The 25331-nt window shown below is 41.6% G+C and overlaps 1 protein-coding gene across 4 annotated transcripts in view; it reads right to left on the bottom strand.

The window, feature by feature from the left end:
- ARMC8 (armadillo repeat containing 8) overlaps positions 1-21084 on the bottom strand; it is a 70898-nt gene extending 49814 nt beyond the window's left edge. For 3 of the 4 annotated variants that reach the window (XM_063132356.1, XM_063132357.1, XM_063132359.1), the window contains exons 1-3: positions 20906-21083; positions 14346-14422; positions 5268-5339 (exon numbers count right to left, since the gene is read on the bottom strand). In XM_063132356.1, coding sequence (XP_062988426.1) covers positions 5268-5339; positions 14346-14422; positions 20906-20950 — 194 coding nt within the window. In that variant the 5' untranslated portion in view covers positions 20951-21083. Of the gene's footprint in view, positions 1-5267; positions 5340-14345; positions 14423-20905 lie in introns of all 4 variants that reach the window. The other variant, XM_063132358.1, reaches the window with a different exon arrangement.
- Positions 21085-25331: the final 4247 nt, after the last annotated feature.

Genomic DNA, 25331 nt, shown 5'->3' with positions numbered 1-25331 from the left:
CCCTTCAGGTGAAAGGCATTGGGCAATCCAAGAATACAGGACAGGGCTTGAAGAGATTAGACTCCAACTTATTACATTTTTATACTGCCCCATAGCCAAAGCTCTCTGGGCTGTTTACATAAGATTAAAACAATTAAAAATGATATATAAAAATTAAAAACATAAAAACATACTGTATACTCAAAAACATACATCTAAAAACAACTATAAACTATAAACTGTCAGCCAAACCTTAAAAACAGACCCAGGATTGGTTAAGCTCATCACATATTGCTAAATCCCTGGGAAAAGAGAAAAATCTTGACCTGGCACCGAAAAGATAACAATGCTGGCGCCAGGTAGGCCTCACCAGAGAGATCGTTCCATAATTGTGGGGCCACCACAGAGAAGGCCCTCTCCCTTGTTGCCGTCTTCCAAGACTCCCTCGGAGTAGGAACCTGGAGGAGGACCTTAGATGTTGAGCGTAGTGTATGTGTAGGTTCATGTTGGGAAAGGTGTTCCATAAGGTATTGTGGTCCCAAGCCACATAAGGCTTTATAGGTTAGAACCAGCACCTTGAATCGGGCTTGGAAACATTCAGGCAGCCAATGCAAGTGGGTCAGAGTCAGTCTTATGTATTTATTTATTTATTATGTTTATATACCACCCCATAGCCAAAGCTCTCTGGGTGTTCAAACCTCCTGGTCCCTGTTAGCAATTTGGCTGCTGGATTTTGCACGATGCTGCAGCTTCTGAACCGTCTTCAAAGGCAGCCCTATGTAGAATGCATTGCAGTAATCTAACTTGGAGGTTACCAGAGCATGGACAACTGAAGCCAGATTATCCCTGTCCAGATAGGGGCGTAGCTGGGCCACCAACCGAAGTTGGTAGAAGGCAGTCCTCGCCACCAAGGCCACCTGAGCCTCAAGTGACAGACATGGTTCTAGGAGAACCCCCAAGCTAAGACTTGCCCCTTCAGGGTGAGTGTAACCCCATCCAGAACAGGTTGAACACCCTCCATCCAGGCAAAAGAACTACCCATTAACAGCATCTCAGTCTTGTCTGGATTGAGTTTCAGTTCACTAGCCCTCATCCAGTCCATTGTCACAGCCAGGCACCAGTTCAGCACATCCACAGCCTTACCTGATGAAGATGAGGAGAAATAAAGCTATGTGTCATCTGTGTACTGATTGATGACAATGCACTCCAAAACTCTGGATGACCACACTCAACAGTTTCATTTTTCTTTTTCCTAAAGCTTTTAAAACTTGATGTTGCTCGGACTTTATACTGTTAGTTTTACCCTACCCTGTGCCTGTTTACCCTACCCAGTACCTGTTTGCATTCCCTTCCCCTCCTTATTGCTTTACTATGATTTTAGTAGAATGTAAACCTATGCGGCAGGGTCTTGCTATTTACTGTTTTATGCTGCACAGCACCATGTACATTGATGGTGCTATATAAATAAATTAATAATAATAATAATAATAATAATAATAATAATAATAATAATAATAATTGAACAGCATGGGAGACAAAACTGACCCCTGTGGAACTTTGTACTAACGAATCCATGGGGCCAAGCAATGTTCCCTAAGGACCACTTTCTGGAGCCAACACCCAAGTAGGAGTGGAACCACTGCAATGCAGTACCTCCCACACTCAGACAGTTGCCCCAGAAGGATATCATGGTCAATGTTATTGAAAGCCAATAAGAGGTCAAGGAGAATCAACAGAGTAACTCCCTCTGTCTTTCTCCTGACACATGTCATCATATAGGGTGACTAAGGCTGTTTTTCTGTACCAAAGCCAGGCCTGAAATCCAACTGAAATGGATCCAGATAATTAATCTCATCCAAGAGTGTCTGGAACTGGCTTGCAAACACCCATTCAAGGATCTCGCCCAGGAATGGAACATTTGCCACCCGTATGAGAAACTGGAATGTCTGCACCCCTAACCCTGCAAAGTACAACAGGGTGTATGAGGCTGGGCAGTTCCCAGGGAGGGAAATCCAAATAGAGCAATCTAGCCTGAAAGAACTTTGTTCATGCATCCCCCAGGTGACCTCTAAAATTTCTTTGGAACATACACGGAGTCAGCGTGGAATGTGCAGAATTGTAATTTGGGGTGGGTGGGTAATTTTGGCCAGGCCTGGCATGTTTTTTGTTCAAAGAAGGGATGTGGTTCACAATCTGTATAGTTAGTCTCTCCTCAGTCCTTCTCTTGATGAACCATCTGCATTCATCACTTGGACTGGGGAGGGGAAACAAGAGACGGGACAGGGGGAGTGAAACAAAGCTTTACTGCTTCCTGCAGTTTTTCTAGCAAGAGGATGAAGGAAAAGACTTTGCAGAAGAATTGGAGAAAAAAGCCTTACATTCATGACTATTCTTTTAAAATAAAATGGTCAATTATATGTACTGTAAGCCTGTGTTTATGTATGCATATTAAGTATTCACTTTTTTTTTAATGAATTCTGCTTTCCTAAATCATGTTCTTCCTCCTCCACTAAAATTAGGCAAATCTTTTAAACCAAGCATTAATGATAATCTTCAATATTCTATGCTCTATGTGGGACTGCTCTTGAAGATTGTGTGGAAACTTCAGGTTCTGCAAAACATGGCGGTCAGACTTTAGTCTGCTGTGCTTTTATAGGCCATACAAAACATGTTCCATGTCTTGAAACAGCTGCACTGACTTCCAATTTGTTTCCAAGCTCAATTCAAGGTGCTGGTTCTTACTTACAAAATCCTAAATGGCTTGAGGCCAGAGCATCCAAAAGACTGCTTCCTGCATGAAATTTCCATTCATTATCTGAGGGCTTGTTGCATGTCCCACTTCCTAGAGAGGTGAAGTTGGCGGGCAATTGTAACAAGGCCTTTTAAGTAGCAGCACCCCAGTTTTGGGATACCCTCTCCAGGGAGGTTAGGCTAGTCTTCTCTTTACTGACTTTTAGACAGTGGGTGGATATTGTTCTACTAAGCTTTCAAGTATTAATGCTGTTCTTTGCTTTTATCATTAATTCCCGTTTTAAAAATAGGTTTTACGTTCTGGTATTTTTATGCATTTTAAACTTCATATTTTGATCGTGTATTGCCTCAACCACTCACTGAGTGGAGGGGTGATCCAAAAATATTCCAAAATAAACAAATATTTTGGTACCATATCTGCTGTTGACAAATGTCATCTGTGCCTAATACACCAAGTGAGACAAATTAACACACTTGCATAATTTATATTTGTATTCACACACTTTTCTAGAGTGAACTTGAAGCACTTGGCTGTTGGAACAAGGACAGTCCTCAAAGCACCTTGGATGCTAAGAACTCTCCCTTAAATGAAAGTTCAGAGCTGGAAGGGGGCAGGTATAGTGTTGAAGTGGGCTTCTCATGCCCAGCACAACTGAAGGGTCAAGCTCAATCCTGTGCATGTCTATGCAGAAGTAAATCCAATTATGATGATTTTACTCCCGGCTAAGTGTGTATAGGATTGCAGTTAGCTGACAGCAGAGCCTTGATAACTAAAAATGTTGGCTTAGCTACAACGACTAAATAAAATTTGTGGGCTCATGCCTAAAGGTTGTACTACTGCTCCATTAACAGAAGAGCCTGCTCATCTATACATATTGTCTAACTGTTTTGTGATTTAATGATCTTCCTTATGATAGCAAAAGTCTCAGGCTTTCTTTCAAAACGAGACTTCAGTAAAAGAAGAGTATGTAAGCACCAAGACTGATTGTACAGACAGTGCTGTGGTGTCTTCATTTTTAAATGACTTTCTTCTTCACCCATACCATTGCAGCCCCCTGTGCCTCCCAAAATCTGTTCTAACAAGTTCCCTAATCATTCAGAGCAGATTTTGAGGGGACGAAGAGGGCTGAGGGAATCCTCCTCCCAATCTTGCTAATGGAAGCAGTTCATCACTGAAAATACTGTATTAGCATTCACCCAATATTCTTCTTTACCTTGTCCAATATATCCAAGAATGATACAATGTAAGGATTGGTGATGTTTATGAGCATAATTTGAGTATGTCTCCCTTAATATGCCCATGGTATAAACCTTAACAAAATTACTATACAACTTTGCATAATCCTATTTCATGGTCTATCATTATACCATTTAATTTTTTTTCTAGATGTAGTACATAATTGTCTATTTCATTTAAAAATGTAATACACCCCTTCATATTCTGAATAATTGGGAAAGCCAGCTTAGCTTTCTTTTCTAGCTACAGGAAGTCTACAATCTTTTTGCTATAATATTTGAGCAAACTGAACACACATTTATAGGTAAAAGACTACTAGCAATACCTGACAAAATTTTGTAAGGTACTCCAGAAAATATGTACTCTCCCTTGAAAAAGACACACATTTGTTATATTATATCTAATCACACTGAAATATATATATGCTCCTTTGTCTTCAAAAATAAGTTTTATGACCACTAATAAAAATAGTTGCATGAAGGCACTATCCTGGATAGCTCAGTCTTGTTGAATATAGTTTAGTGATAGTTACAGAAACTGGTGTTTAAACTTTGATGATAAATGTGAATACAAAGTAAAACCTTTATACCTATGAAGAGAAGGCTGGGGAAACATGAGTAGAAATACTCAAAACTCTTATCAGCTGGAATTCAACTGTATTTTGATGTGTTGCTACTAAACAATTATCTTGGGGAAATAATTAAACCACTTTATTTCTTTATTTTTCCATATCCTACATAAAAAAGGATATTGAACTCTGAACAAATTTCAAAGAGGATGCAACACAAGATTAGCAATTAGTAGGCCTCAGAGTCCTTATGTTTATTTAGAGCTATGAAAATCTTAACTTCTATGAAAACTGTAACATCTAATGTCACCTAGAGAAGACATTAAACCCTTTATAGTTCAAAATAGAACTTACAGCAAGAGGAAGAATAAACTTTTTTTTTTAAAAAAAAATTACCTTACTCTTTCCCCCCAAAATTGTTGCATGCAGTCCAAATGCAAGTGAGAGACAGAAACAATGCCATTGGAAACACCTTTAGGCATTTTTCCTGGAGGCTTTACTAACAAATTGTGTTGTGGGCAAATATTTTCAGATATTTGTAAGATAATTCCGAGGTCTTGCAGCACAGACCTGTCCACACAATTGCTTTATAGCAAGAACTGGATATACTAATCTCAATTACAGTGAAGACGAGACAGAGTCAATGACAGTCACATTAAAGTGCCAGAATCTTAATAGCTTAACTTGAGACCCGTGGTGCATCAGTGAAAATGAGAGTAGCAAAGGACATACCTTGGAACTGCTCCCAAAACAATCAAGTTGGCTTTTTGTTTGTTGTTTCCAATTACAGCATTTTTCATATCTCTGTAAATCCAGAAAGAGAAAAACCCTAGTAAATTATGCTGAGGTACTAAGGGCTCAGTTTTGCAGAATTTAGGTCCACTGAGATCAAATAGTTGCTATATCTAAGCACTGAACAGGACACAAGCAACAGACATCCCCCCCACAAGACTTCCAACAATAATTTACATCTATTTTACAATAAAATAGCAATAACATCAACAATAATATAATCTTGTGGTTATCAGAACAGATGACTGAAGCTAGGTTATCCCTGTCTAGATAAGGGTGCGGCAGAAGCCAGTAGAAGACACTCCATGCCACTGAGGCCACCTGAGCCTCAAGTGACAGAGGTGGCTCCAGGAGGACCTCCAAACTTGAACCTGCTCCTTCAAGGGGAGAACAACTCCATCCAGAACAGGTTGACCACCTCCATCTGGCCAGAAGAACCACCCATTAACAACATCTCAGCCTTGTCTGGATTAAGCTTCAGTTTATTAGCCCTCATCCTGTCCACTTTCACAGTCAGGCATAGATTTAGCACATCTATGGCTTCCCCTGATGAAGATGTAGAGCTGTGTGTTATCAGCATACTGATGGAAACACTCCAAAACTCCAGATGACCCCACTCAGCTGTTTCATGTAGGTATTGAATAGCATGGGGGACAAAACTGACCCCTGAAGAAGCCTATACTGGAGAATCAATGGGCCAAATAATATTCTCCAATCACCACCTTCAAGAACCAGTCATCCAAGTAGGAGTGGAACCACTGCAATGCAGCACCACCCACATACACACTCCTAGGTACCATTGTCAATAGTATTGAGAACCAGTGTGGTGTAGTAGCTAGAGTGTTGGACTGGGAGTCTAGTCCCCACTTGACCATGGAAGTTCACTGGGTGACTTTGGGCAATTAACAGATAAAATGGAGAGGAGGAGATCTGAGGGTAAAATGGAGAGGAGATTACGTATATTACCATTGGTTCTTTGAAAGAAAAAAGACAGGATATAAATGTAATAAATAAATAAGCCATCAAGGGATCCAGTCGTATCAACACACTCCCCCTTCTCTCCGGAAATATGCCACCATACAGATAATCAGTCTCATCCAAGAGTGCTTGAAGCTGGTTGGCCACCACCCACTCAATGACATGGCCCACGAAAGGAACATTTGCCATTGACTTAAAGTTGTTAAGGTCTTCCAGGTCCAGATAAGATTTCATCAAAAGCGGTCTCACCACCTCCTCTTTCAGAATGCACGAGACCACTCCTTGCTAGTTTTTATAGGCTAAGACAGGCAAAGTTCCAGTATGGAACTGGACCAGGCTATGCTCTGGATACTTCACCTGACTCACTTGCTATAACAATGGATGCAAGAAACTTTATCCTGGAAGTGCCTAGCAAGTGTGCTACAGCAGGCCTTACAGTGTCCTTGGGTATAGGCAGTGAGATGTTAATTCTTTGCCACCCTCACTACCCCTGAATACACCTTACCATAGGCAGACACCAATGTTCGACTGCGTCCACTAGGAGCTTCCCTCCATCAGTACTCAAGCTGTCGCCTATTTTGTTTCATTGCACTAAGGTCCAGGGTATACCATGGAACTGTACGAGCTCTACAGAGAGGGTGCTCAGGAGCAACTGTGTCAATGACCTTCATTATTTCTGCATTACACAGATTAAGGGGGGCTGTATCAGCCGGAACACCCACCCACCCCGTCCCCAAGCCCTATGTAACATGTCAGAATCCATTAGCTTCTCAAGGCAGAACATCTTAACAGGTCTTCCACCCTTGCAGAGGGGAAAAGCCACCGACATTCTAAATTTCAAAAGGTGATCTGACCATGACAAAGGGACCGATTCAAAGCCCCCACCTTCAGATCACCATCCTCATGACTGGATGAAAAAAATAAGTCTACAGTGTGCCCTGCTACATGCGTTGGGCTGATGACATGTTGGGACAGTCCCATGGCTGTCATAGGGGCCATGAAATCCTGAGCCTCCCCAGATAACGTGTCCTCAACATGGATGCTGATGTGCCCCAAAACCAGCAGCCTGGGGACCTCAGCATCATATCCAAGATGACATCTGTCAGCCCAGACAGAGAGACTGCTAGGTAGTAGGGTGGATGGTATGGATGGAATAGGACCTCTTAGAAGGCTTAAAAAGTCATTGGTAGACAGTATGGAGTACTACATAAGTAAGGAGCTCCCACAGGGCAAAGGATTCACAAACAAAGTTACCAATGACAGCCATAACATCTTTTCTGGCTACTGTATGGTCAGCACTATGTCTCTCTCACACACACACGTTCGGTGGGCAGGGCACAGCAGTTTCCCACTTCAGGCTATCTAACACCAAAATTGGAATTCTCAGATGCAACAAGAATTTCTCACTGTTTCTGAGTATCGCCAGAACCAGGAATGCACAAAAAGAGTGGCCCCACAAATTTATAGATGTGCCAGAGGACTCAGGTTTTTGTACTTTGACAGCAGCAAAAGTTTATAGTTTGATTTATTTGATAAAGGGAAAACTCTTGCCTATATGGATGTTTTCAAAAGAACTGAACCAACCTGTAACTGTATCAATCACTTTCCTAGCCAGTACCTGCAACTGTATCACTTTCCTAGCCAGAAACTCATTAAGAAGGCAACCAAGCACTCACTTTTAAAAAATCCTTTATAGAAGCTGATGTTATTTCGAATAAAGGTCTGATTTATAAAATCCTCCAAATGCCATTATCGGATGACAAGCCATCCTACATGCAGACATAGGAGACTGACTTCTTTGGAAGAAGATTACTGGCACTGTATCTGGACTTCTACATATTTGTCAATCAACACTAATATAAAGAAATCGCATTTTCAATAGGTGGCACATTACTCCTGTAAGGCTTCACCTAATGCACACAAACTATATTCAATATTATTAGAAGAGAAATGGTCAGATTCGTACCTACTTTTGTCTTTGGTGGGAATGTTCAACAGTGCAGGAGTTTTGGAATATGGTTGTTGATTACTGTCAGGACTTTCTCCATGTTAGAACACTATTAACTACTAAAGCTGTGTTTCTTCATCTATTTTAACCAAATGACCCTTGATTCCTGCATAAAAACCTTCAGAACAAATTGTATACATCTGCAATAGCACATACTTGAAAGTCTCCATGGCAACCAACTAAACAGCAGTGGGTTGATAAGATTTGGGAGACAGTGGCCCAGTTCGCACAACATGAGGGTGATTGATAAGACATGGTAGCTTGTTAACCACTCATGCACATGCTGGTTGCATGCTGGCTCATTTCCCTAATTACTCTCACCAGGCACATCTTTTTGTTACATGCAAACCCAGTGAGGGTGGATGGATGGGGTGGTTAACCACCCAGCAACCCTGAACAGAGCATGGGTTCTGGGTGGTTTGTTAACCATCCCACCCACACTCACCAGGTTCACACATAACAACTAGTGAAGGTAATTAGTCAAATTGGCTGCCACATATGGCAGTGGTTAAAACAACCGTGGTTATTAACCACCTCCATGCATGCAAACTCAGTCAGTCACTATGGGCCTGTTTACCACCGTGAGTTAATTTACCTGTGGGACTTGTCATTGCACGCCGGTAAACATTTTTTTGAAATTCAAGCTGCAGTGGGGGCTTGTATTGTTGTGTACCCAGCCAGGGTGGGTTGTTGCCATGGTTAACAACATTGTTGCCATGGTTAACAACGCACCCCAGCCAAGTACATATGGCACAAGCCACAGCATTCCCCCACAATGGTCTGCATTTTAAAAATGGCAGTTGGCACACAATGAAAAGCTCCATGGATAAATTAACCTACAGTGGCTTGTCATTACATGTAAACCAGGTCAATGTATTACTTACTCAGGAAGTGCAGTAAGCAAGGCATCCTAATTTTAAGAAAAAGTATGGTACCATGGTTTCCATGTATTTCCTGTGTTGTGAAGTTCTTCAAACTTTTGATCAGATTCCACCCAACTTGAAATGCCTATATTTGTCTGAATAATACATACACACAAAGTAACACACACTTGCACAAACTCCTTTAAATTGTATTTTCCATATTATATTCAGTTCAAAGTGATGCCTTCATATAAAGCATTTTGCAGTCTTAGATGTGGGCCTAGACCCTATTGTCATATCTTACTCACACATCCTTCAAAAATAGTATACCGATACAGTTTTTGAATTGCATTTGAGAATTGTCACTGAAAGTTTATATGTGAAAAGCTCTAGAGCAAAATGTTCTAGGCCAATTACAGTTTAAAATGTTTCTTTCTGGAACACAAACATCCGAATGTAGATAAAAGGGATCAAAGGCAGATGTAATCCAAAAAAGGACAGCAGTAGGCACAAACTTATTCTAATTCAATTCAAAAGGGAACTAATGAAATCCACCTCAACTCAGAAGGGTGACCTCCATTTTTTACCCTATCACAAAAATTAACATATTGGTCATGGTAAGAATAGAAAAGAATGTACTGCTTTACTATACTATAATAAAATTGGAAATGTACATATATGATGAAGTGGGCCCAATAGGTCAACCTCTCCCAACCTGGTACCCTCCAGACATTTTGGAATCCAAATCCTATCAACCCCAGTCAGCATGGAAAGAATGCTGGGAGTTGTACTCCAAAACATCTGGAGAGCACTAGGGGAAGGCTGTCATAGATCATATTCTTTGAAGTTATTTCTTGTTCTTCCAGAATTAAAACAAGAATATTTTCTATTATTGCACTATTGAGATGCTTCCTTCTACTTCAGACAGTTCCTTCTGCATATGGATTCCAAATTGCTATCCTCATGTGAAATTCCAGGTTAAATATCATAAGTCACTAAAGCATACATAAAATTATCCACACACACAAAACTAGAAAAGGAAAATGTACAAAATGTTTAAAAAGATTTCCTCCTTTGATTGCATGTGGAAGTAGTCTTAACAAATGTTAAATTTATTTTTTAAAAAATTAAAAACATGTTGGTCTTAATAGACACTGCATTCTTAATTTACAAAAGAAGTTATGAATAGTGATCCTCCTCAGAAAAAAAGTAAATGTAAATGTACCTCTTCACTTGTAGTTGTCTACAGTCCTTCCTGACAGATTAATAAGCATGCACTATAGGACATGTCCCACAACTGGGAAGCTTCTGGGCCCGAAACTAGTTCATTCAGTTTTACTGACCACCACACTATACCAAAACAAGTTAGTGTAAGAGCTGACAGATATGACTTTCTTCTTTTTAGCATACCTGCGACAATACTGGTCTACTTATCTCTCTACCAGAGGTATATGTTTTGATCTCTCTGTAGCAATTTCTTAATAATTCTTATTAAGTGTCTGGAAAAGCTGGCTAACATTATCAGCTCCTCATTGCCATTATTACATGAGGACAACTATGACTAACTCAACCAAGGCCCAACATAAGGTATGGGAAGGAAAGCAGTGTTTGAATAATACTGAGAGTTGTAGAAAGAGGTGGAGAACCTTCAGAAGCTTGAAAAGTATTACTCACTTAAATTTATGTATCAAATCATTTGGGGACATAGTATCTTTAATCCTACTAGCACTCCACATTCAGAGCAATGCCCCTGGCAGGGGCAGAATTATTTCTCAAATCATAGAACAGTGAAAGCATCAAACTGAAAAATATATTACTTCAATTTTTCTGTTTTGTTCTCTAGGTTGAAAGGGCATGAACAGGAAACAGATAGTCGCATGGAAAAGTTATAGAACTAACTCATGAATCAGTAAGTTCCAAATCAGAAGCTCTTAAGGAATTAACCACAGATACTACACGCCCTGTACTCTTCATGTCAAATTATTAACTGGGCTCTAAAATGTGCAGAAAATATGTCTGAAAGCTTGTAAATATTGGCTCAGTCTGCTTCAATGTCCTGAAAGCTATAAAGATAACTCTGTGATTGGCTAGGATAAATTTAAAATCAAGTTTCTGATTTTGGAACTCATGTATTTCCTGAACAAGTATGCATGCTAACTGATTGCTATAAACAATTCTAACACAGATTTGCTAACAAGAACATTTATATAGCCCAGGAGCATAATCCAAAGTCTTTGGTCATACAGCCCATAAGCACTGCAGAATTATATCCGCTTCGAGTCAAATTTATGTTTGGATCTCTCTGTATATATCCAAGGCTACTAAGCAAAACCATTTTCTTGTATAAGTGTCCAGACCTTTATCAAAGCAAGAGCTGATTATTGGACAAGATAGTACTTTACCACAAGATGGCGAGTAAATGCTCATAAAGTTTGGTTTGCAGGCTCATAAATATCATACATTGAGAAACGAGAATATTGCAGAGCTCAGGAGGTTGGAGGGAATAAAAAAAGGAATACAAGATCACCCATATGGGTTTTGTGGATGACCTGGGAAGATACAGGATGGCATCTCCTAAATCATAAAACTGATGTCTTCCTATTGTCTGGATTAAGTAGGAAGCCCACAATAGAAAAATACAGAACAGTGACCTGGTTCAGAAGACCAGAACTACTGTTTCCCAATATGTGAATTAGTCAAATCATTCCCCTTTCTTCCTTTTTATGCCTGTTAAGAGACCTCCTCAAACTCTCACTTCAGAGTTTTAAACAAACTACAGCTCCCCTTGACATCCAAACTCAGGAACTGTGGTTTGTTTAAACTACAGATAGTGAGAATAAGCCAGGGTTAAACTGTGGTTTCACATACTGGCTTTTCTCATTAACAATAGATTAAACAAGCCATTTCCCAAATCTAAACATCATGGTGAAAAGCAGTTAGTTCAGAAGCAAATGCTTCTAATTTCCTCACCTGGTACAAGTGGAAGGGAAGGGATACAAGCACAAGACCCACCACAGCTCAAGCACATAGCAGAAATCCATGGTTTTCCATTACAATTAAACTGGGCCAGTAAGTCATTTGACTTGTAAGTCAGATACCTTCCCATAGAAAAGTAGCCTTTAATTCACTGGCATCATTCAGATGCAACGCTAAACCATGATTATAAGAACAAACCTCTGCAAGTCATGGGCTTATATGCTTCCACTTCTGGCATGGCTACAAGGAGTTCAGAAGCCTTTGTTTCCATTTTAAATTAACCACATTTGTAAGCTGCCAGTCACCAACCAAGAAAGAGATCTTTGGGTTGCAGTGGACAGCTCAATGAAAATGTCAACCCCATGTGCAGCCGCAGTAAAGAAGGCGAACTCCATGTTAGGCATTATGAGAAAAGGAAGAATAAAACTGCCAGTATCATACTGTCTTTACACAAACCTATGATTCAACCCTTAGAAAACTGTGCACTGTTTTTGTCACCACACATAAACAATTATATTGTAGAGCTGGAAAAAGGGGCAACTAAAATGATCAAGGAACTGGAGCATCTGCCCTATGAGGAAAGATTACAACAGCTGGGATTATTCAGCTTGGAAAAAACGAGGCTACATGATAGAGGTATACAAAATTATGCATGGTGTAGAGACTGTGGATAGGGAGACATTTTTCTTCCTCTCCCGCAATACCAGAACCCGGGGCCATCCTATGAAGCTGATTGCTGAGAGATTCAGGACAGATAAAAGGAAGTACTTCTTTACAGAGCTCATAGTTAAACTATGGAATTCACTACCACAGTGGTAATGGCCACCAATTTGGATGGCTTTAAAGGGCGGTTGAATAAATTGCTGGAGAAGAAGGCTATCAATGGCTACAAGTCCTGATGCCTAAATGCAATCTCCAGTACCAGAGCCAGTAAGGCTGTATACACTAGTTGCTGAGGAACATGGGTGGGAGGGTGCTGTTGCACCATGTCCTGCTTGTGGGTCTGTGGTCAACAACTGGTTGACCACAGCTGTGAACAGAGTGCTGGATTAGATGGACCCTTGGTCTGATCCAGCATGACGCTTATGTTCAGGTTTGGACAATACAACGTATTATGGTTAACCGTAAGTAGAGGTTTGTTGAAACTTCAAACCTTAGTTTTTGAAAGCAGCTTGATTCAACTAAACAGTGTTAGGGTTATCCTGATTTTAGGGTTCAGACATGCTAAATTGCAGAAGCTTCCAAATTTGTCCTCCTTGCAGCTATGCCGGAGAAGGAGAAGAAAGAAATGTTTCATTTTATATCTGAATATAGCCACTTTATGTCTGATAGATGCTCATGATTCAGGTTTAAAGCGTAAGTGTATGCTTGAGCAAGTCTGTATGAAATTCATATTTTATTTTTAATCCGGTTATTTTTAAAGACAGTCATTCACTATAACTGATCTGTTAACATTTTTTTAAAAAAACCCACCAATTTTAAAATATTATTATCACTTAAGGACTCTCATCTCATGTGGTGGTAAATACTAGTATAGGTAGACAAAAGAGGAGATTTCTAACAGGATTCAAAGGTAAACAATTGGTTGTGATTTAAGTAGTAATCACAAAGTAGAAGGCCGCAATCCTATCCAACTTATAGGCCTACTATGTAGAGTGGGATGAGTGTGGAGGTGAAGATCACCTCCACAATCCTCCTGCTTTATATTTCAGCTAGATGAGCGTTTTCACCTGTCTAGCAGAGGGGGAGGGAAGGAGGTGTGAGTCATTCCCTCCCATTCCTACCCAGCAGCATGCCCCTTTTCCCTCCTCTCCAACATTGCTATTGCAACTTTAGAGAGGCAGCTGGCACAGTTCACTCCACATCAGCTTTGAAGAGGGGGAAGGGTACTCAGACTCCTAGGTCTGAGGTCAGAACGCTTTCTCTGACCTTGTATCCAGAAATCCGAAGCCTCCTATGATCCCCCAAACTTTGACAAGTAGCCATAAGATTGCTCTCTAAATAAGGAAAAACACTGATACATGTTATATATTACAAGAAGATCGTATCTAAATATATTCTGTAAGTAATACCTCAGAAACAAACAAGTGATGTGCAGTTACACATATGCAATGCAAAAAGCAAGCTATGGAAAAGATTCAAACAAAGCTAGAAAACTAAGGGTAGAATAGAAAAAATGTTTATACTACTTACATGACACCCTGCAGAACTTTCTGGGGATCAGGGTCAAATAATCTGTCAATATAGTGGCGACTACTAGCCGTGACTTCCTGTAAGCAAAGACATTTGCAGTTGGTGAATTTGGCATAATAATGTTAAATATTCAAGACAAAATCCCATAGAAGGCAAAAGCCCATAGAGAAATAACATGCTGATCTATAGTTATAATCATTTTTCCAATACAAATTTATTATTTTATTATTTATTTAAAGCATTTTTATAGCGCCGGTATAACATATAAAACAATTCCATTAAAACCCTCAACCCACATTAAGACAATTGCATTAAAACCCTCATCCTCAAACCATTAAAAGTCCTCAACCCCAATTTAAACCACCCCCTCCCCAAACCCTTGTGAAAATAAAAACGCCTTACAAAGGCATTTGAAGCAATTGAGAGTGGGAGCCTGTCTAATCTCCAGGGGCACATTATTCCATAACTGGGGGCCAGCCACTGAAAAAGCCCTGGCCCCCGCACATTCCAATTCGTAGCAGGGGACCATCAGGGCACCCTGCTCCTGAGAGCAAGTCTGCCAATGTTGAGACACAGGAGAAAGGCAAGTGCTCAGGTATCCAGGACCCAAGCAATGCAGGGCTTTATACATGGTCAACAAGACCTTGTAGCGCACCCTAGCAGCCATCAGCAGCCAATGGAGCTCTTGAAGCACCAAAGTGATAGACAACCACTTTGGGAGCCCCTTGACCAACCTGGCTGCTGTATTTTGTACAGCCTGTAGGCATTGGATTTGCTTCAAGGGAAGCCCTGTATACAACAGATTGCAATAGTTCAGTCTGGAAAGAACCAGGGCCTGGACTGCGGTGGTAAGATCAGCCTCTGACAGAAAGGGGCGAATTTGGCAGAGCACATGTAGTTGATAAAAGCAACTCTGAACCATGGCCCCCACCTGTGATGACATAGTTAGGGACTGGTCAAGAATAACACCCTGGTCCCGCGCCTCAGTCACAATCCTTGGTCGGATTCCTGAAATAGGCAGATCTACGAGCTCCTGCCTCAAATCTGCCAGCCGCTGACCTCGACCAATCACCATCAGCTCAGTCTTCTCCAGGTTAAGCTTTAGTTTATTCCTAGACATCCAGTTACAGATCTCAGCCAGGCACCAAGACAGAGTAGCAATTGCCTCGCCGAGGTCAGACCCCACTGAGATGTAAAGCTGGGTATCATCAACATACATATGGTACCTCAGCCCATGGGCTCTAATTAACTCTTCCAGCGGCCTCACATATACATTGAACATGAAAGCTGAGAGGATGGAACCCTGTGGAACTCCACGGGGGGGGGGGGGGGCTGTGGGGATAGATGTACAGGTGCCCATGGTAACCACCTGAGCCCTTCCATCCAAGTAGGACTGGAACCAAGCAAGAGCCAGGCCCTCCAGTCCCACCTGGGTCGTCAACCATCTAATCAATAATTCATGATCCACTGTGTCAAAGGCCGCTGAAAGGTCCAATAACAGCAGGATGGACAGATGACCTTTGTTCATCGCTAAAAGATTGTCACAGACTGCAGCAAGGGCAGTCTCCGTGCTGTGACCCGTTCTAAAACCCGATTGAAAAGGATCTAGAAAATTGGAGTCATGAAAAAAACTCTTGAACCTGCTCCAATACCACTTTCTCTACCACCTTACCAAGAAAAGGAAGGTTAGAGACCAGTCGGTAATTTGTCAGCAGCGATGGATCAAGAGTTGGTTTCTTAAGGAGCGGCTGCACACTAGCCAATTTTAGGCAGGTGGGCACCCTAGCCTCCATCAAGGATGCATTCACCACTGCCTTTAAAAGTGGACCCACCACCGACCAAGCGGGGCGGATCAACCAAGTTGGACATGGATCCAGGCCACAGGTGGTCATCCTAACCTTCACTCACTGAAGGTGCCTCTGCCTAATTTTCAGGAACCACCCACATTGCAGCACAGTCTACCCCATTCAGCAGCCCCCCAACCTTCTCTGCAGCATTTTCAAGGGCCTGGAGGAGCTGCTGTAGAGAGGAAGGGGTAATGTAGTTCACTTCCACTAGACCAGTTGCATGTGCCGAAATCTAGATCCAGCCCACAGATTTCCATTCAAATTTTGGTAACTAGCAGAGAGATCATTGCATCCTTAGCAGTGGAATCAGTTCTATGTTCACTTAGGCTGCAATCAGATGCACTTACCAGTGAATAAACCACATTTAACACAACGGGATATCTGAGTAAACATGCATAAGATCACACTGTTAGACAGGTAAGCAAGACCAGTAGTTTTCAAATTTTCTACTTTCAAGGAATCCTGTCCACACTGACTTCTGCTGAGAAACACCAGAATATTTGACAGATAATGCCACCATGTTGCAGAGTATTCTGGGTAGCTCTCTAGGGCACAAACTACATTCATGTGGGTCATTGGCCAAGCATATTTAGCCTTGCTATGAGTCCACATGAATGGAGAGTATGATCTCTCACCCAACACCCTTCTTACAACTGCATGTTGCAGACGGTCATCAGTAGTGGTTGGCAAGCTTCTCCGTTATTACTGATTGTCTAACCGATGAACCAAATAAGGCTGTTAAGGTTTCCAGAAACAGTTTAAAAACTACGAGCTCATGGCATACTGATCATACTCCAGCTTCACTATTCAATGTGAATGACTGTACAGAGACACAAAAATCCCAGTTATTTCCTCAACACAGAACTAGACTTTTTGCCAAGGAATGTATGGCTCTAGACTACGTTTTAAAGACAAAATGTAAGTTTTTCTTTTTGTGGGTATTATGATACATATATACAAATTTCAAATATATGCACTCTCAAGACCAAAGAGTAGCTACTGAAGACATTTTACTACGTCTCCATCATCCTCTATACCACAGTTCTCTTCCCAGTTCACATAAAGTAGAACTGAACAGTTAAAGGGTATTGTATTTTATTATTCAGTGCTTGTGAGCTGCCTAGAGAACAATATTATTGGCTGGTCTATATAAAAACCATAAATAAAATAAAAAAACAATGGTCTGATTACCAAAGAACCTTGAGAACACTGTTGGCATTACATTATTTGTCAAACTCAGTAGAACTAGCACTTCAGCATTGATGCTCTTGCCTAGGGATCTGATGTGGTTTTCTGAAGGAATGCTGCCTACATGAGCCCAATCTTTTCTGGAAGGAGTCTCTTCTGGGATAGCAGGCAACTATTTCATTTGAGGTAAACAGAATAAAAGGAATACTACACAGTGCTTCTAAGACCTCAACATAGTTACTATGGAACATGTAGAAAAGACACAGGATTCTGCCTGGATTCTGATGCAGAATTATCCAGATAACTTCAAATACAATTCCAGAATATGAAGAACTTTTTCCAAATCTTTAACCCAGAAAACAATTATCCATCAATGTCATTGATTTAATTAAGTTACATTAACAAATAGCTAGCCAGTTCTTACAACCACTAACCAACAAGACCAATCTTGAAAAACAAAATTGCAACAACAATCCCACCAACACATAGGAGTTTTATAGAAAATCCAAGCTTCTTACAAAAAAGCAGCACCAAATAACATCAATACACATTGTCCATAAATTCAAGTTAAGCCTCTCTCTCTCTGCAGCCAGCACTACTTGCATGAGAGGCTATATGAACACATGAATTATACTTGACTGCAACTTTTTAGGCCTTTCATCCAACTGTCCAAGACAGCAATTGCAAAATGATGGCTGAAACTCAAGGTTACTGGACCTGACAGTTACTTAGCAAGACTGCCACTAGTGGGAAAAGCAACAGAGAACAGATAAGAGGGCTAAGTTCAGACAACACATTTCTCAACAGTGGTTTTAGAACTTCACAATGGAGTTTTTGAACCACCATTGAGAAATGTGTCATCTGGAGAGAAAACTAAACTCCACAGTGGAGGGGTTGTTTTTTTTAGAAAACACTCCACACTGAATATCCACGCTGTGCAGAGGCACGTTCCTGCACAACCACTGTGTTGTTTGTAGGGCTCTGTGGAATTTTCCACTGCATTGGGTTGACTTTTCCCACTATCTACAGAGTTCTCTGGCAAGAGCGGCAAAAAGAGTGAGTGCCGCTCTAGAGCCACCAGGATTGTCTTTTTGTAGCAATGGCTGATCAGGACCTGGGGAGTACAGAGGGTGGAGGAATTGTCAATCAAACATCCCGTTGACTTTTACTCAACTCCATGGGAGCCCACAGTCATACAATGGTTAAAACACGTTGTGTGGTGAGTACCTCCTAAAAACACAACCACTGAGTGGAGTTTTCCCACTGCATAGAGAAACTTGTTTTCTGAACTGAGCCGAGAAGTGGCAAATTAAATAATTTGAAGAAACCAGGTGTGCAGCACCTTAGAGACTGGTTCACTGTGATTAACATCTTGGAGACTACATCACCCTGTGACTCCTTGTAGAAAAGAAATGTCAGGGTTTTACCAGGCAGATAAGTCAGACATAATATTTAAAAGCTTTACAAAAGATTGTTCAGCTTTATTACCCCAGTTTTTAGGCTACTAGTTTGAAATTACCAACCATGGCTTTACACAACAGAACTGACAAAATGAAGTAAGGATTGCAGGCGTTTGGTAATAAACCCTTTTCTGCAATCAAGCCTTTTTTTGTCATCCTACCAAACTAAGCAATGCTTTCTACCTCAGGCAAATCCAAGAGGGGGGAAAAGCATCCCTACAAACTCTCAAGGAGCATCTCTGGGAATATTTCTAGACTTTTTACCAAAAAAGAGAACCAGAAATCGGTTTCACATCCAAGCTTCACTCTAGAATGAGCTAGGCATCACAATGCAGGACATGCAAACGGACTGTAAACCAGAGTAAAACAGCATGACATGGTAGCAGAAGATACATTAACTCCAATACATTAAGGCTGCAATTAATACTATTCCCACTTAACTGGGAGTAAGTCCCACTGAATTCAATGGGATTTACTTCTGAGTAGACAAGTATAGGACTGCACTGTAAATGTGTACTCTCCATCCAATTTCTGACTTAGGTTAAATTGGTAAAAAAAAACTTGTTAATGCCACAGACCCCAATATTGAGGAAATTCATCATACTTAAATACCATTTGTTTCTATGGATCTTAATTGCAACTCATTTCTGGTGCATTGAAACCAATATTTTCTAAAATACAATCAATCCTATCACTGGATTGACCCAATTAATGCAATATATCTCAATTTGCGAGAGACATATGACAAAAACGCCTGAGGAATATTAGCAACCACTGAATGAGAAGGACATCTTCTCTCAAAGACTGAAAACTTTTCAAAAGCTAGGAGGAGGTGATAGTTTTTGCAATGTAGTGAGACAGAATCCCTATAGATTTGTATTGAAACCAGCAAATTTCTTAAATGACATGGAAACAGTAGTCTCTATTGTGAAATAGGTAAGCTAGCAGATGATGCTAACATATGCACAACAGCACAACCCCCCAAAAAGACTAAAGAGCTGCAGCAGAATCTTTCTGAACTTGGCAAAAGGGCAACAGGTATGGGATGATCAGTTAAGTGCAGAACAAAGATTTCTTGGCTTAGCCCCTTTGAACTCAATGGGATTTCTGCATAAGCATGCATGCAACTGCACTGCTGGGATCACAGCAGAAAGCCCATCAAAATGCCATCCCACCCCACATGCTTAGGGTGGCCAGCTGCAAAAGAGGGCAAGGCTCCCGCACCTTTAATTCTTGCACAGAGGAGAAAATTGAAGCAGGTGGAGCTTGCACCTGCTGAAATTCCCTCTTCCACATAGCTATTAAAGATGCAGGAGCTCTCTCCTCTTTTGCATTTGGCCATCCTAATTGTGCTACTGACTTTAAAAAAAAAGATTATGAAAGGAACCAAAGTATTTAAAAATAACCCAACGAATTATGTAGGTCTATGAATGCAAATTTAATTATTGGTACACAATTTTGCCCCGCTCATAAACTACAATCATGTTATCGTCAGAACTTTTTTGTAGAGGAGAAAAGAAAATAGTGAATTTTAACATATGCAAGGGCAAGAGTTAGACAGAAAAAAAAACTCAAGTGGGAAAATTATTCACTCCCACAAGAATCCCAGGTCGGCCACTGCCAACACACTCTGTCATCTGAGCATGGATTAAACGCAGCAACAGTCTGACCCCTACACGGCACTTCTTCCCTCCTCAGAGAAACCCCCTCGCCCTCTCCGGCGACACACAGACCTCTCCAAGGGGAAAGGGAGCCAGGGCACCGAAGAGTCTGTGTCACCCTCCACCCGTCGGTATGGGGGCGGGGGGGGGGAGAGAGAGAGAAGGCGAGGGTGGCAGGAGCAAACGGGACGGGCAACCAGCGAGGGCGGGACCCGCTACGAAGGACCTAAGTAGGCAGTCCCTCGCTCGTCCCACTGGGCATGGCAGGAGCAGACCCGCTGCCGCTTCCACGCCACGGTAAGAGAGAGCCCGACTGAAGCCCCGCCACGACGGACATCCTCCACCAGGACCCCAGAGGCGCCGCCACCGGCGCCGCCCCACCGCCCCAGGCCTCCTCCACTCACCGACAGGACACTCATGCGGAGCGGCGTCTCCAGCACACACGCCATCTTGGCGCGCGCCTGTGCTGCCAGCCCTCAACCCCACGCAAGAGCCGGTGCCGCGACCGCCGCCGCTGCTACTGCCGCGGCCGAGCGCGGCCACATCGCCGGGTGGAGAGGCGGGGGCGAGGAAAGGGAGGGAGAACGCCCGTTCGGCTCGAATCGGCTAACGAAAAAAACAAACTGTTTCTCCGTGCGGCGAGCAGTACGCATGCGTTGCGAGGACTGGAGGGAGGGATTATTGCCGGAAGTAGGTGGATTTATTCCCACCTGCTTACGGAACAGAAGTCTGAGAAGGAGCGTGACGCGCCAGCTTTACTTTTAGACGTCTGGAGCGTTGAGCCAATGAGAAACGGAATGAGGCTTTTTGCTTACGCTCATGCGCGGAGTTCAAACCACCTGTCCAAATCTGTCCTTGGCAGTCATGGGGAGAGAATTCGGAAGGGCCTGGTACGCCATCTACTGGGAAAGAATGGTATGCCTTAGGAAATACACTTGGAAATTCTAATTTTGATATGGGGGAATTAAAGTCACGTATAATAAGCATATCACGTGCATGCACACGCCTTCATTTATGTGGGATTTATATTTTCCTCTCAGTATTGAAGATTAGTTGCCCAAAAATCATGGCAGTACAACCCGTTAGCTTTTGTTATGAAAGTTGTTTTAAATAGCATTACTTTAAAGAGCTAATACAGTTAGATTGGCTAGGTAGGAATGAGAAAGGAGTGATCAAGATTTGATAAGTAGTAGGGATGGGGCAAGAGTGGAAAATGGGATCACTTCTAGACATGCAGTACAATCCCATGCATGTTTAATTAGAAGTCTCACTAAGTGCAATATGGCTTACTCTAAGGTAAGTGTGATTAGAACTACAACCTCAAGAAGACAGGCCCTGAAACAGAAAGTATCTTATTAAAACAGTTTCCAAAAAAGTAGCCATGCTAGCCTGTTGCAGAAAAAAGTCTTATGGCATTTTAAAGGCAAACAAATGTATGCTTGTATAAACTCTCATGGACTCTGTCCACTTTGTCAGATGCATGAAGTGTTAATCTCAAATTGGCAGATTTGCATATACCTTCTCCAGCTGTCAGCATGTATATAAAACAACCAATCTGAGGTTAATAATTCATACATCTATGGGACGGACAGCATCCATGAAAGCTTATGCCAGAATAAATGTGCGACAAGGTGCCACAAGACACCTTAAGGTGCCACAAAACTCTTTGTTACCTTATTAAAGACCTAAACTGGCCCTGCAGGTTTGCTCCCACCTCAGTGGTGTCCCCAAGACAGAAATGTACACCTTCAGTTTTTTTCATAGGTGTGACTGGCAGCAGTAGATTGTCTTGGCAGCCCAGTTTTCTTCAGAAATCTGCTCAGATCAAATATAAGAAATTCCCACTGGGGTTCTTCTGGTTGTTGGGGCATGAGGAAAAGTTGAGCATTCCTACATCCACCCACACAAAATGTATACTCATCAGTGGAGAGACAGCATGCACACATGAACCGCCCAGAGAGCTTCGGCTATTGGGCGGTATAAAAATGTAATAAATAAATAAATAAATAAATAGGTAATCTCCACCATAACAGGCACGGATAGATAGATTTATTTATTATGAGTTCAATTCTGAGGAAAGACCATAACATTCACACATTGCAAAGCTTTTCTGTGGTCACATTTGCTAAGAATATATTGTTATGTTCTGCACTTCAAAAAGTGGGGAAGTTCCAGGGGCACAATGGAAGGAGATTATTAGAGAGGCTTATGACATTTTGTAATATTTGAGTTTATTTACAAATATATAGGTTGGGTGGAGGTGGAGGCAAATAGCTCAAGCACACCATTAGCAAAATTCACTACCCTACATCAGATCTCCAGAGAGAGGCACTCCAACACCCACAAATGCTGTTACCTTACAAAGCCCATCCCCCCCCCCAAAAATAAATCTCAGATCATTCCATTCTCTGTGGCTCTCTAAATCTGTCTTTCTTCCTAACTGAAGTTTCTGTTGTTTCTTTCCACAAAGAGACCTGGATTACATCACCCTTAACTAGGGAGAAAGGTGTTCCCCCTACCACTTTCTCTGATTGGTTGCTTTATTATACAGACCCTAAAATGGGTCTGTATCATAAAGCAATCTTCTAACAATTAGTTCCAATGAGCCATATCACCCGAATACCCCAGGCAATTAACACTCTTTTGTCAAGTCCAAGACTCTGGCCAGGTATTGCTTTAAGGCAAACTAGTGTGATGTTCCTTTCCAATAGCAAAACCCATAAAATCATGAAACATACAACCCCAAAAGTTAGACAAATGTCCCCATGATCCATGAGAGCCACAGCTAGAGGGCATGCCATACCATCTCTCAGAACAGCCAGGCAGAATCTAACTAACGAAGCATACACAGGGGGAGATGTTTGTCTCCTATAACCTGTTAGGAATGCACTGAATGCTCTGCATTGTCCCTTGGTTATAATTTGGGAGAGGTTAGATATACAGAGAAGATGGCTTTTGTTATTTAATTGCCTGGTCTACATAAGGTGAACATCAATAGGTAAAATTACTCCTGGAAAGTACTACATATTGAAGAAAGGGAGCAGGGTTGCATGTTGGAATGATTCTGACATACCCACAGAAAACTAGCATGTCAGAGAGAAGGCAAGGGTAGAACATTTGATCTCTCATCTGCCTGTGCAATAATTTGCAGTATGAAGTGATACAGTCCAGGAATTTTAGGATGTGATCTTATGTTTACATAGACCTGGCTGCCCTATGGGGAATCTGGAACTGACAGCTTGTCTGTTGCAAATGTATGGGAATATTGAGGCTTTCCCAAGTGTTGTTATAGTTTCCTTCCTTTCTTAAATAAAACAACTGGCCCATTCTCCCCATGTATAACTAATACAACAACAGATTTGAGAGTGATGGTTCACTAGCCTTCTGCTCAAGGACAAAAGGAGGGGCACATGGGACAATGATATGATTTAACACAACAGTATATTTTCTAGGAAATCATAAACTTGATGGTAGTGTATGCTTTATTAATCAATAGAACAGATTACTAATTATGAAATGGTAAGCAAAACTTGTTTTATTCCGGCACTGGGCAGAGGGGGGGAACTAGAAGTTGTGACTGTATATGCAGAATCTACATTAAAATCCTAGTCACCCAGTCATGAAGCTTGCTATGTAGGTCTCTGCAAGTTTCTCTCTCTCTCTCTCTCTCTCTCTCTCTCTCTGGAGTTCTAAAGATATGAGATATGAACTGTAAAGCAATTTGTACACTAAGAAGTGCTAAAGAACGTACAAATTGTAATAATACTCCATCAGAAGAGAGAGGAGAGATATGAGTTAAACCAAAGCTGGAATTCCACCTGCATGTAATTCCTGTTTGTAGTCCTTGCAGAACAATTTATATTCTAGGTCCACTATAAGCCAACTAGTCTCCAAAATGTTAGCAGAGTGGTGTAGCGGTTAGAGGGTTGGACCAGGTCAAGAGAGAACTAGGTTTATAGTACCAAGCCTAATCTACACCTGCCATTTATCCTGGGGATGATCACTCAGTTCTCCCGGGATAGCTGAGACTGCTTTTTCCCATTTTTTTCAGTCCCGGGACCATCCCGAGTGCCACACACAGTGTGGCTCTCCCTCTTGGGGTCCTCCCTCTTCCCCATGAATAGTGGAGCTCAGGAAACAGGCATGAAGCTGTGGGGGGGTAGTTCAGGGGTGACGGTGAGAGCATTTTTGCCATCTTTGGGATGATGCTCAGCATCTTCCAGTGCCAAGTTTCTTGTATGTGTGTGGGGTTTTTTTTTAAATTGTTCCTTCATGCAGGATTGCACCCGTGCAATTGCACAAATGTCTCCTTTATTTAAAAAAAGAAATGGTGCCCCGGAACGTCCCTCTTTACTTCTGGAAAAACTTGCTGACGTATGGCCCCAGAGGGACAATCCTGGAAGTGGAAAACTCCGCAATCATCCTTCTCATTCCCTAAAGGGCTGCAGGTGTAGTTGAGCCCCCAGTTCAGCCTAAAGCTGTCTACATGATCATTACCAAGTCTCTATCTCTCTGTCTAACCTATGTTCACAAGTTTGTTGTGTGAATAAAATGAAGGGAAAGAACCATATTTGTTCCTTAAATGAAGGGCAGGATAGAAATGTAGTAAATTAAAGTGCCATGACACTTTTTTTCTGTTCTCAATACTATGACTAATCTTCTGGATTGTTTTCTATTGACTCTCCCACATTATGAACTTCCTCCACAGTAATATATAGCCAAAAACTCAAGTACAGTTACATTTTCATAAAGAAGCACCATGACTGAGAACTCCAGCACTACAAAAGTTCACACAACTATGCCAAGGTGCTGGTCACATATTCTAAAGAT

The sequence above is a fragment of the Elgaria multicarinata genome, chromosome 8 (assembly GCF_023053635.1).
Source record: "Elgaria multicarinata webbii isolate HBS135686 ecotype San Diego chromosome 8, rElgMul1.1.pri, whole genome shotgun sequence".
NCBI classification, from domain to species: Eukaryota; Metazoa; Chordata; class Lepidosauria; order Squamata; family Anguidae; genus Elgaria; species Elgaria multicarinata.
Note: the sequence above shows the minus strand (reverse complement) of the source record. Positions and strands in the feature narration are given on the sequence as shown.